Source organism: Aotus nancymaae, unplaced genomic scaffold (assembly GCF_030222135.1).
Source record: "Aotus nancymaae isolate 86718 unplaced genomic scaffold, 86718_ANA_hifiasm-v0.15.2.pri h1tg000038l, whole genome shotgun sequence".
Classification (NCBI taxonomy): Eukaryota; Metazoa; Chordata; class Mammalia; order Primates; family Aotidae; genus Aotus; species Aotus nancymaae.
This window is the reverse complement of record NW_026988452.1, coordinates 147072-161211: the sequence shown is the minus strand read 5'-3', so window position 1 is coordinate 161211 and position 14140 is coordinate 147072. Positions and strand designations below refer to the sequence as shown.

General features: G+C 39.8%; 1 protein-coding gene across 3 annotated transcripts in view; it reads left to right on the top strand.

Annotated features, from left to right (window-relative positions):
• The window catches only part of FYTTD1 (forty-two-three domain containing 1), a 33082-nt gene that overhangs the window by 1925 nt on the left and 17017 nt on the right, over window positions 1–14140 (top strand). For all 3 annotated transcript variants that reach the window (XM_012443194.3, XM_012443192.3, XM_012443193.3), the window contains exon 2: window positions 3583–3714. In XM_012443194.3, coding sequence (XP_012298617.1) covers window positions 3583–3714 — 132 coding nt within the window. The remainder of the gene's footprint in view (window positions 1–3582; window positions 3715–14140) is intronic.

Genomic DNA, 14140 nt, shown 5'->3' with positions numbered 1-14140 from the left:
TGTATGTATTTTGTTTGATGATTAGTACGTTCAAGTGAAGAAAACCGAGGAGTTCTCTTTGAGGTAGAAATGAAGTGCTGTTGGAGAGCTAAAACAGAGCTTGATCTCTCTACTCCAGGAACATACAGCAATCGTCTAATGTCTTTCTTTTGGTGAGAATTTTACAGAAATGGAAAGAAATGATAATCTATCCTAGACAGTTATTATGCTTTGTGAATGTTTAATCTTACCAAGTTTGCAAAGGTTTTAGACTCTGTTTTTTTTTTTTTTTTTTTTTTTTTTTTTGCTTTAAATCATGGCTTTGCCAGGTGTATATAAATTTCATATAGATTACCAAGGTTACCAATTGCCTCATGGCTCAATATCTTAATTTGAAAATGGGTGTTACGATGATACTTACTTCATAGGATTGTTGTGAATTAAATGAGTACATGTCAGAACTGTTGTCACTAAACTGCTAGTGCCTGCACTGTAGTACTTACTGTGCTGTACTACTGCTGCTGTTGCTATTACCACGTCTAGTCCCCTAGTGCTATGGAAGAACCTTCAAATAGCTCATTGTAAGGATTTTTTTTTTTTTAAATTCTGATACCTATGTATCTACTTATTGGGCAGGAGAAAGCCATTTTTTTCTTTTAGATTGAAAGAATGTTCTCGGCCATGGTAGCTTATTTGACTTATTTGAAGATACAGATAGTAAAATGTTGGAATGTGAAATGTAATTTTATATTTAATATGCTTTGCTACTTCTAATTTTTAGTTATATTTAGACTTTATATGTGGTATTTTAAAATTAACTTTGTTAGAATTGTACTTTGTGCCTCTTTTCTTTTTTTTTGAGATGGAGTTTTGCTCTGTTGCCCAGGCTGTAGTGCAGTGGCACAATCTTGGCTCATGGCATCCTCCGCCGCCCGGGTTCCAGTAATTCCCCTGCCTCAGCCTCCCGAGTAGCTGGGACTATAGGCGCACACCACCACACCTGGCTAATTTATTTTATTTTATTTTAGTAGAGATAGGTTTTCACCATATTGGCCAGGATGATCTCGATCTCCGGTCCTTGTGATCTGCCCACTTCGGCCTCCCAAAGTGCTGGGATTATAGGCATGAGCCACCTTGCCCGGCCTGCCTCTTTTTTTTTTTTTTTTTTTTTTTTTTTTGAGACGGAGTTTCGCTCGTTACCCAGGCTGGAGTGCAATGGCGCGATCTCGGCTCACCGCAACCTCCGCCTCCTGGGTTCAGGCAATTCTCCTGCCTCAGCCTCCTGAGTAGCTGGGATTACAGGCACACGCCACCATGCCCAGCTAATTTTTTGTATTAGTAGAGACGGGGTTTCACCATGTTGACCAGGATGGTCTCGATGTCTTGACCTCGTGATCCACCCGCCTCGGCCTCCCAAAGTGCTGGGATTACAGGCGTGAGCCACCGCGCCCGGCCCGCCTCTTTTTTTTAATGCTCTCCAGACCAAATTCATTTTTTTGGTTTACTCTCAAGGCTTGAGATTTTAGACTTTTGATAAAGAGTAAGTAGCATTTTGTTAAATGAAAGTGGTCTCTCATAAATAGTGTCTTCCTAAGTATTCCCTTTATGCTTGTTGAGATACGTGTTTATATATTTGTTGTTCATGAAACCTTTTAATTTTTTACAAAAATTTTTGAGTGCCTTTAATTTTGATGAACTCTTCTGTGGTTGGACATTAATTTCATGAAGACAGCTAAATATTTTGGGGAGATTTGTAGTATTTTGTGTAAATATTTGTTTGATTGTAATTAAGAGTCTTAAAGATTATAGATGGGTTAGGTAGAATAGTAATATATTACAAAGGATCTTACAGTTATATTTCCTTCTCTGACTTCTAGAAAGACTATACTGACAAAAAAATTCGAGTTTAATTGGTTTCATAGAGTTTTATTAAGAAGTTGTTGACTGTATGCAATTTCTTTGTTTTATTTGCCTTCTCAGTTATCAAATACCGGAATTAGGACTGTGGAAAAAATGTTTGGATAGCTCTTCTTTTTTTTTTTTTTTTTGAGAGACAGTCTTGCTCTGTTGCTTAGGCTGGACTGCAGTGGCATCATTGTGGCTCACTGCAGCCTTGACTGCTTGGGCTCAAGGAATTCTCTCACCTCAGCCTCCTGAGAATGTGGGACCACGCATGAACCACCATGCCTGGCTAATTTTTAAAAATTATTTGTAGAGATAAGGTTTTGCTATGTTGCCCAGGTTGGTCTCGAACTCTTGACTGAAGCAGTCTCCCATCTCACCTCTCAAAGTGCTGGGATTACAGACATGAGCCCCCATGCCTAGCTGGATATTTCTTATATGAGTATTTTTGGCTTCTGGTAACCTCCTTTAACAGATATAAATGGGAATCTGGAATACATTTAGTTTTCTGATCTTCACTTGTTCTAATACCATGTGGTATTAGAACAATATGATGTTTGTGAATTACCTTGGGGCAGTTTGGAAGTATGTTTGGAAGTAATGAAGCATAGAAAGATCAGTATAAAAAGAAAAATAAGGTAACCTTGAAGTACTTTGCTGGAGGTGAGCCATTAGTATTTTTTGTACTATATCTTTATTATGGCACTTGTTTAATTTTGTATCTGTTTCTGTCAGTACTTTTAAACGTATTTAGAAAAGGGACCGTATTTTACTTTTATTTCAATTACAGCACAACCTGACACGTACATTCGTTGCATGTAGTATATGCTCAATAACTGATTTTTTGCTGAATTTCAAAATTCAGTCTTAGTTGAATGGTTTAATTTTTGACTACCTATAGTTGTATTGGAAGGTTTTTTTTTTTTTTTTTTTTTTTTCTGGAGACAGAGACAGAGTCTCCCTCTGTCGCCTGTTGCCGAGGCTGGAGTGTAGTGGTACAATCTCGGCTCACTGTAACCTCCACCTCCCAAGTTCAAACAGTTCTCCTGCCTCAGCCTCACAAGTAGCTGGGACTACAGGCATGCACCAGCATACCCGACTAATTTTTTTTTCTTTTTTGTATTTTTAGTAGAGAGAGAATGTTTCACCATGTTGGTCAGGCTGATCTCGAACTCCGGACTTCAAATGATCCACCCACCTCAGCCTCCCAAAGTGCTGGGATTATAGGCGAGAGCCACCATGCCCGGCCAGAAGGTGTTCATCTTTAAATGATAGAGGCTTCTGTGATTTTGGAAAGTAAATAGGAATACTTTTTGTAAACAGGCTTTTGCTTATTTAGATTCATCAGGTAAAGAAGTACTATGGCTAATAGCACTCTTCATTAATTGGTAGATCTGCTTTGGGCTGTTGTGAAATGGCTGATTCTTGTTATTATCCTCTTATGGAATTGCTTTCAAAGTAGAAAAGAAGTTAGGAACATAGAAAATCTATCAGCTAGAAAGTAAGACTAGGCCGGGCGTGGTGGCTCACGCCTGTAATCCAAACACTTTGGAGGCCAAGGTGGCGGATAACCTGAGGTCGGGAGTTCAAGATCAGCCTGACCAACATGGTGAAACCCTGTCTTTATATAAAAAAAAAAAAAAAAAAAAAGAAAGTGAGACTAAGTTAAAATGAAAATAATTGGCATTTCCTCTATCATAGATGATATCATCAAATTGAATCGAAAGGAAGGAAAGAAGCAGAATTTTCCAAGACTAAATAGAAGACTCCTCCAGCAAAGTGGTGCCCGGCAATTCAGGATGAGAGTACGATGGGGAATCCAACAGAATTCTGGTATGTTTTGAAAGTAAGCTTTAATGAAAAGCTGTTATTTGTGTGTTCATAGTGTACTGTTTTTAGCATATGCTTAACACATGGAGGAAATGCATCAATACTCTTGGTGTTTTATATTTCCTCTGTGCCTAGGTTTTTGTTTAGATCTAAAACTGGTAGAAATTTAAGTAGCCTTCAGTAGGTAATATCACTGTTTCTTAAATATTTTAAGTCATTTTACAGTAACTTCAGTTTATACATAGTCTATATTATATTCACAGTTTAGAATTGCAAAGGATCTTATCTATCATGAGCTCCTACCTCTATCCAAGTGAGATGTTCTTTTATTTTTTTATTTATTTATTTTTTCTGAATATGTCCAAATTAAATATAAACTAGATATGAAATTTAATAGAAATTCCTTAATACTATGGCTCTTAGGTAAGTGTCTGGTTTTGCTGAAACTAAATTGCCAACACTGAATTAACTGGTTGATTTAGCATCAGTCTGCATCTGTTTCTGCACTGGACTTTTATTTTATTTTATTTATTTATTTATTTATGAGATGGAGTCTCACTCTGCAGCCCAGGCTAGAATGTTGTGGCACAATCTGGGCTCACTACAACCTCTGCCTTCCAGGTCCCGGTTCAAGCAATTCTCCTGCCTCAGCCTCCCGAGTAGCTGGGATTACAGGCATGTGCCACCATGCTCAACTAATTGTTGTATTTTTTTTTTAAAGAAGAAAAGAAAAAGGAAAGAAAGAGAGAAAGAAAAAAAAAAGAATGAAGAAGAGGAAGAATAAGGAAGAGAAAGAGGGAGAGAGAACGGGAGTATTGCTTTATTGCCCAGGCTAGAATGCAGTCTAAAAATGGGAATTGAAAACCTCTTTTATGCCAATAATTGTGCTTAACAATGGAGACAGGAAGGAATAAGGGAAGAAAATAACAAACAAGCAGCCAACCAATATTTCATTTAAACCTATGAAATGCTATGCAGTTACTGAGGAGTGATTTACTTCCAATTACGTAGTCACTTGTGGAATAGGTGTGACGTGGTACTGATAAGAATGTGTTTTGTGTATTTGAAGTGGAGAGTTCTATAAATGTTTATTAAGTTTACTTGTTCCGGGTCTAAGTTCAAGTCCTGGATGTCCTTGTTAATTTTCTATCTCGTTGATCAGTCTAATATTGACAATGTGATGTTACAGTCTCCCACTGTTATTGTGTGGGAGGCTAAGTCTCTTTATAAGTCATTAAGAACTTGTCTTATGTATCTGGGTGCTCCTGTATTGGGTGCGTGTATATTTAGGATCGTTAGCTCTTCTTGTTGCATTGATCCTTTTACCATTATGTAATGTTCTTCTTTGCCTCTTTTGATCTTTGTTGCTTTAAAGTCTATTTCATCAGAGGTGAGAATTGCAACTCCTGCTTTTTATTTATTTATTTATTTTTGCTCTCTGTTTGGTTGGTAAATCTTCCTCTGTCCCTTTGTTTTGAGTCTTTGTGTATCGTTGCATGTGAGTTGGGTCTGGATACAGCATACCGATGGGTTTTGGCTTTTTATCCAGTTAATATATATGAGTTTAATACTGCAATTTGATGCTAGCTGGCTGTTTTGCCCATTAGTTGATGTAAGTTCTTCATTATGTTAATGTTGTTTACTTTTTGATATATTTTTGGAAAGGCTGATACTGGTTGTTCCTTTATATGTGTAGTGCTTCTTTCAGAAGCTCTTGTAAAGCAGGCCTGGTGATGGTGAAATCTCTAAGTACTTGCTTGTTCGCAAAGATTTTATTTTTCCTTCGCTTGTGAAGCTTAGTTTGGCTGGATATGAAATTCTGGGTTGAAAGTTCTTTTCTTTAAGGATGTTGAATATTGTCCCCCACTCTTTTCTGGCTTGTAGGGTTTCTGCTGAGAGATCTGCTGTGAGTCTGATAGGCTTCCCTTTGTGGGTAATCTGACCTTTCTCTCTAGCTGCTCTTAGTATTTTCTCCTTCATTTCAACCCTAATGAATCTGACGATTATGTGCCTTGGGGTTGGTCTTCTTGAGGAATATCTTTGTGGTGTTCTCTATATTACCTGGAGTTGAATATTGTCCTGCCTTACTAGGTTGGGAAAGTTTTCCTGAATAATATCCTGAAGAGTATTTTCCAACTTGGATTCATTCTCTTCATCACATTCAGGTATACCTATCAAGTGTAGATGAGGTCTTTTCACATAGTCCCATATTTCTTGGAGACTTTGCTCATTCCTTTTTATCCTTTTTTCTCTAATCTTGTCTTCTCATTTTATTTCATTAAGTTGGTCTTCGACCTCTGATATCCTTTCTTCAGCTTGATCAATTCAACTGTTAAAACTTGTGCATACTTTGCGAAGTTCTCGTGTTGTGTTTTTCAGCTCCATTAATTCACTTATATTCCTCTCTAAATTGTCTATTCTTGTTAGTATTTCATCAAACCTTTTTTCAAAGTTCTTAGTTTCTTTGCATTGGGTTAGAACAAGTTCTTTTAATTCACAGAAGTTTCTTATCATCCACCTTCTGAAGCCTACTTCTGTTAATGGAACACACTCGTTCTCCATCAGGCCTTGTTCACCTGTTGATGAGGAACTGTGATCCCCTGTAAAGGGGGAGGCATTCTGATTTTGGGTATTCTCAGCCTTTTTACACTGGTTTCTTCCCATCATTGTAACTTTATCCACCTGTCATCTTTGTGATTACCGACTTTCAAATTAGGTCTCTGAGTGGACGTCCAACTTGTTGATTCCCAGCACCAAAATCTGAGCAACCCACTGCACCGGCCAAAACAGCGGTGTTAAGATTGATGGTGCTTTTCTGCCCGGGAATCTCCGGTCTAGCTCCCTTCTTGAGTCCGTCCTTCGATCAGCTGAATAGGCGACTCTGTCTTCCCGGAGCTCCAAACAACATCGGCCAAAAGGGGACCCAGTCCCGCTCACTCTGCACCAAGAACTGCCGTGCCGGGGCGCCTGCAAAACCGCTGCGCCAACCACAAGAGTCGCGCTGGCGCCCCGTGGGGCTCCTCTGCTGGGACTCTCCTGGTCTGTGAGCAACAAAAATTCGTCTGAAAGTGTGGCGTCCTCTCGTTCTCTGCACTTTCACTGAGAGCTACAATCCCGAGCTGCTAGTGATCAGCCATCTTGGATCTCTCTCCCGATGTTCTTTTAATAGTCTGCCTAATGAGTGGCTAACTCCAGCAAAAGGGCACACTACCTCACAAGCATGAGCCACTGTGCCTGGCCTCTTAATTTTAATTAAAGTATGCCTGTCACTTTTGTAAAGATATAGAAAGCAAATTCTCTTTTGTATATGAGAACCCTTTAAGTATGTGGAGACTACTATTATGTTCTGCATAGTAAGTGACCTCCAGACTCTTGATCTTATTATCCAAGACCTTTAGGATTTGTTAAATCCTCCAAAGGTGATACTCAGAATTGATGCTTTAGATATAATGTGAAACTGTATACATTTAGTTATTTTTTTGTAATCTGGAAGCTTATTTATAACCATCTAGATTGAAGGCAGTAATTGAACACTAATATATATGGCTTGTTAACTTTTTTATCAGCAATATCAGCATTTTAGAATAAATTTTTGTTCAAATAGAACTGAATCTTTTTCAGATATGTAAAAATACGTTTGACAAACTAACTTCCAAATTGATTTTTATTCTGTGTGTTGAAAAACATAATCTCCAGTAGGTTGAACATAATTAGTTGTGTGTTTACAGCTAATATCCCAATATATCCTCGAAATATGTCTAGCTAAAGCTGAGCATGCTGGCTTAATACCTGTAATCTCAGAACTTTGGGAGGATCAGTTGAATCCAGGGGTCTGAGACCAGCCTAGGCAATATAGGGAGACCCTGTCTCTACAAAAAATAAAAAAATTAGCCAAGTGTGGTCGTACATCTTTCTGGTCCCAGCTACTTGGGAGGTTGAAGTGGGAAGATAGCTTGAGCCTGGGACGTCAAAGCTACAGTGAGCCATGATGGCATCACAGCATTCCAGCATGAGACTGTCTCAAGAAAAGCACATATAACTGATACTGGGCTCTAAAAAAAAATTTATTCATCTGTATTAATTTTTTGAACAGTTGAACCTAAGGGAGTGCATTTCATGACAGGTATTTAACTGTAGCAAATGAAGTTTAGTTTCAATGATTTATATTAAAATTTTTTTTAAATGTTACTGAACATATTATATATTTTGTATGATTTGTTTTAAAAATAACTGTTGAGCGTTCTTAGAAGCCAGAAATATATTCATTAATTAATGTTTATCAAATAGTTAACATTAATATACTCAGTTTTTTTTTTTTTTTTTTTTTTTTTTTTTTGAGACAGAGTCTTGCCCTGTCACCCAGGCTGTAGTGCAATGGCACAATCTCAGCTCACTGCAACCTCCGGGTTCAAGCAATTCTCCTGCCTCAGCCTCCCAGGTAGCTGGGATTACAGGCTTACACTACCATGTCTGGCTAATTTTTTTGTATCTTAGTAGAGATGAGGTTTCACCAAGTTGGCCAGGCTGGACTTGAACTCCTGACCTTGTGATCCGCCCACCTTGGCCTCCCAAAGTGCTGGGATTACAGGTGTGAGCTACCATGCCTGGCCTGTTTCAGTGTTAAATACTTGATAGATGCTTTAAACTTGGTCCTGGGGTTACATAAAGATGGGGTCTTGTACTTCAAGGAAGTAATTTTTAGTATTAGAGATAAGATGGAAAAGGTAGTATGTGAGAAATGTCATAATAGAAATTAAAATAGTACTATAGGACTTTAGAGATTTTGTATTAAGAAAATTAGGAGTGATTTAATGGATAAGGTGAAATATGATCTGGTCCACGAAGGATAAGAAGAAAACTTTCCTTTTATGGGTGTTATGATCTGAGCCTTGAAATCAATGATACCTAGGGGCAGCTTAAGATCTCATAACATTGAGCTTGCCCTTGTATGTTTATTGCTTACGTGTGACGGGCTAAAATGAGCAGCTGCCACTGTTACTGAATGTATAGAGACGGGATTGTCTTAAACTCTGATTGGCTAGGAAAAAGTTCATATTTCCATATTGTAATGTCAACGAGGATGTTAGCTTGAGGTAAGAGAAATAAGTGGGACGGAGAGCTCTTTGCAGATCCGCAATATGATTTCTGATGGCTGAACAAGTAAATGAATGAAATCTTTCTCACTTTAGGCGTGAAAAATAATTTAGGCACTCAGATACTTGGAGAAACAACCCAAATGTTCTTCATTGGTAGAACGGTATAGCAGTTGTTCTCAAAATGTCATCAGGAGACCCTCAGGGATCCCTAAGACTTGGGGATACACAAGATCAAAGCTAGTTAGTTTTATATTAATACTAAGACATTATTGTATTTTCACTCTTACTCTCTCAGGAACGTACAGTAGGCTTTGCCAGAGTCTATACGATGTCTGATAATTAAAGTAGATTGAATGCAAAAGCAGGGTCTTACTCAGCTCAGTGGGTTGTAATAAAGTACTGTAGACTAGGTAGCTTATAAACAACACAAGTTTATTTAGCACAGTTTTGGAGATGAGCAGTTTGAGATCAGGGTGTCAGCAAGGTCAGGTTCTGGTGAGGATTCTCTTTCAGGTTGCAGACTGTGGACTTCTTTTGGTATCCTCCTGTGGTGGAAAGAAGGCTAGAGAGCTCTCCAGGGTCACTTTTATAAGGACACTAATCCCATTTACGATGGTTCCGTCCTCATGACTTTACCTCCCAAAGACCTCACTTGTTAATGCTATCATATTAAGTGTTAGTATTTCAGCTTGTGAATTTTGGAGAGATACAGACATTCAGTCCATACCAAGCAGTTGTGAGAATCTAGTTGTCTTCTATTAAGGCAAACACCAAAGAGATCCAAAACAATACCACCCTTCTTACTAAATATCGTTGTTTGTTTTAGAAAATAAAAAATAACTAATGGATACCAGGGTTAATACCTCAGTGATGGAATAATCTGTACAACAAACCCCTGTGATAATGTGTACCTATGTGACAGACCTGCACGTCCTGCACATGTACCTCTGACCTGAAAATAAAAGTTACAAAATTGGTTCTTTTTCATTTAAAAAGAGATGCTTACCCTGTGTGTAATGAGTTTATTATTATTTTTTAAGTGAAATGGTTTTTAACTAGCTTATTACTAGTTTTTATTTTGGCCAGGCACAGTGGCTCATGCCTGTAATCCCAGCACTTTAGGAGCCCAAGGTGGGCACATCACCTGAAGTCAGGAGTTTGAGACCAGCCTGGCCAACACGGCAAAACCCCATCTTTACTAAAAATAGAAATATTAGTATTAGCCAGGCATGGTGATGCATGCCTGTAATCCCAGCTATTCGGGAAGCTGAGGCAGGAGAATTATTTGAACCTGGGAAGCGGAGTTTGCAGTAAGCTGAGATTGCACCATTGCACTCCAGCCTGGGTGACAGAGTGAGACTCCATCTCAAAAAAAAGTTTGTATTTTAATTGCAGTAAATATAACCCACAGCAACAAAAACTTCGGAGTCCTCAATAATTTTTAAGCGTGTAAAGAGGTTCATGCTTGTAATCGTAATCCCAGCACTTTGGGAGGCCAGGGCAGGAGGATTGCTTAAGCCCAGGACATTAAGACCAGCACGAGCAACACAGGGAGAACCCATTTCTTAAAAAAAAAAAAAAAATGTTAAGAGGTATTGAGACTAAAAAATTTGAGAAAGCTGTTCTTAATAGAGATAGAAAGATGGGAATATTTGTATGTTGCTTTGGAAAGGAGCCAATAATATGATTATATATATTCTAGGATGTGACATTTCCCAGAAAAATCTCTCAAATCTTTATTTAAATGATAAGGCTCCTGAAATTATTGAGGCATATGATGTATGTGGAAAGAAATTCATTAACAGATTAGTCTTGGGATTCAAAGAAAGATGAAAGTATCTTTCTCTTATTTTAGTTGTTTATCAACCTTAATTGCACCTGCATTTTATGAAATAGATGATCTGGCTGTACTTTTTTCTACTGAATCAGGACCTGTAGAGGTAGGGCTTCGAGGTTTTTTTTTTTTTTTTTTTTTTTTTGTGACAGTATCGCTCTGTCCCCCAGGCTGGAGTGCAGTGGCGCGATCTCAACTCACTGCAACCTCCGCCTCCCAGGTTCAAGCGATCCTCCTGCCTCAGCCTCCTGAGTAGCTGGGACTACAGGCACGTACCACCACGCCCGGCTAACTTTTTGTATTTTCAGTAGAAACGAGGTTTTACCATCTTAGCCAGGCTGGTCTCAAACTCCTGATTTCGTGAGCCACCTGCCTCAGCCTCCCAAAGTGCTGAGATTACAGGTGTGAGCCACCGGACCCTGGCCTTGAGGATTTTTTTAAATCTCCATAGATGATTCTGATACCTAACTAGTGTTAAACTACTGCTCTGGTGGAGCTGAAAATGTAAAAGGATCTTCATAAAGGGTGGTAGTTGAAGTGCATTCAGAATGAGGGTACTCTGGAACTCTGCAGAGAGGCTAAATGAATGAAAACTAAGAAAAGACTATTGCATTAGATGATGTCTTTAGTACCCCTTCATAGTGCTTTTTAGAATATGAGACCATTACAGAGCATGAGAGGGGAGGGGAGATAATTGGGGCAATGTGTATAGATCTTTCTTACTTTATGTAATGTGACAGTGAAAGGGCGAGAAATAGAGTCATTGCTAAAACAGATAGAGCTAATGAAGTTTGTTCAAAGGTAGAAAGGTGGGAGAACGAATCTTATAGGCCTAATTAGAAGGTAGAGAAGGAGGCTGGGTGTGGTGGCTCACGCCTGTAATCCCAGCACTTTGGGAGGCTGAGACAGGTGGATCATGAGGTCAGGAGTTCAAGACCACAGTGGCCAATGTAGTGAAACTCCGTCTCTACTAAAAATACAAAAATTAGCTGGGCGTGGTGGCAGGCACCTGTAATCCCAGGTACTCGGGAGGCTGAAGCAGGAGAATCACTTGAACCCAGGAGGTGGAGGTTGCAGCCAGCAGAGACCTTGCCACTGTATTCAAGCCTGAACAACAGTCAAGACAGTGGAAAGATTGATGAGTATGAGAACGATGTACTGTACTATACACAGAAATAGAAAGCACCAAGGGACAGAGTTCTATTCCGTACTTTTTTTTTTTTTTGGAGAGGGAGTCTCGCCTTGTCACCCAGGCTGGAGTGTATTGGTGCAGTCTCAGCTCACTGCAGACTTCCTCCTGGGTTCAAGCAATTCTCTTGCCTCAGTCTCCCAAGTAGCTAGGATTACCGGCACCCACCACCACCCCCAGCTAATTTTTTGTATCTTTAGTAGAGACGGGGTTTCACCATGTTGGCCAGGCTGGTCTCTAACTCCTGACCTCATGATCTGTCCTCCTCGGCCTCCCAAAGTGCTGGGATTACAGACAGCGTCTTTCTCTGTTGCCCAGGCTGGAGTGCAGTGGCACAATCTTGGCTCACTGCAACTTGCGCCTCCTGGGTTCAAGCAGTTCTCGTGCCTCAGCCTCCAAGTAGCTGAGATTACAAGCGCACAACACCACGCCCGGCAGCTAATTTTTGTATTTTTAGTAGGGATGAGGTTTCACCTTGTTGGGCAGGCTGGTCTCAAACTCCTGACCTCAAATGATCCGCCCGCCTCGGCCTCCCAAAGTGCTGTGATTACAGACGTGAGCCACTGAGCCTGGCCTAAGCTCACTTACTCTTGTGGAATATTTTTCACTTTCTTTCTTTCTCAAGGAAGATTGTTGGCATCAATCTCATCAGATTGTCATACAAATTATAGTATTCAGCACAGTGCCTACCACAGTGAATGGTAGCTGTCACAGTATTTAACACAAATAAAGTAACAAGTCATTGTAGATTGGAATTAATTTTAATGGACAGTTTTTACCAATACGGTTTAATCTTCATCTGGTTGCAATTTTAGAAGGAAATGACACATACGGCAGCAATAATTTGATATAAAAATTTAAAAATTTAGGCCGGGCATGATGGCTCACACCTGTAATCCCAGCCCTTTGGGAGGCCAAGACTGGAAGATTGCTTGAGTCCAGGAGTTTAAGACCAGCCTGGGCAGCAGCAAGACTGCATCTCTTTAAAAAAAAAAAAATGTAGCTGAGTGTGGTGGCATGTGCCCATAATCTCAGCTTCTCAGGAAGCTGACGCAGGAGGATCATTGGATCCCAGGAGTTTAAGGCTACAGTTAGCTATGATGGTACCACTGGATTCCAGCCTGGGTGATGGAGCAAGATTCTGTCTAAAGAAAACTATAATAATCAGAGTTGTCAGTGATACAGAAAAAGTGACATTCTTTTTTGCCCTAGGAATATAAATGAATGCAGTCATTCTGGAAGTGATTTTTGCAATATTATTAAAATCCCTAAGAGTTTTCTTTGGCCGGGCTTGGTGGCTCACATCTGTAATCCTAGCACTTTGGGAGGCTGAGGCGGGTGGATCACGAGGTCAGGAGATTAAGACCAGCCTGGCCAACATGGTGAAACCCCGTCTCTACTAAAAATACAAAAAAATTAGCTAGGTGTGGTGGCTCACGCCTGTAGTCCCAGCTACTTGGGAGGCTGAGGCAGGAGAATTGCTTGAACCCAGGAGATGGAGATTGCAGTGAGCCGAGATTGCACCACTGCACTACAGCCTGGGCAACAGTGCGAGACTCTGTCTCAAAAAAAAAAAAGAAAAAAAAGAGTTTGCTTTACTGACGTCAGGTGAGGTGGCTGGCTCCTGTAATCCCAGCACTTTGGGAGGGCGAGGTGAGCAGATAATGAGTTCAAGAGTTAGAGACCAGCCTGGCCAACATGGTGAAACCCTGTCTCTACTAAAAATACAAAAAATAACTGGGTGTGGTGGTGGGCACTTGTAGTCCTAGCTACTCTGGAGGCTGAGGCAGGAGAATCATTTGAACCCAGGAGGGCGGAGGTTGCAATGAGCCAAGATTGCGCCATTGCACTTAAGTCTGGGCAACAGGGTGAGATTCCATCTCAAAAAAAAAAAGCAAAAATGCTAGGTTACTGTTTAACCTAGCATTTCATCTTCTAGAAACTTAAATCTTCAGAAAATAATCGTGAATGTGTTTAAGAATATATCTGTGGTTCTGTTGTGGTATAATATGCTTCTATTGTGATATTATTTATAATTTAGAACTAACTGAAATGATTAGTATAAAGTTGGTTGGATCAAATGTGGCATATTTAAAAGTAATGCAATAAAAATATATCAGAAACATGGGATAATATATTCACAGAGTAGGTGTGTGTATGTGTTTGAAACAGGGTCTTGCTCTCTCACCCCTGGCTGGAGTACAGTGGTTGCAGCAGCTCACTGCAACCTGTGCTTCCTGGACTCAGTGGTCCTCCTGCCTCAGCCTCTCTATTACCTAGACTACAGGTACACACTACTGCACCTGGCTA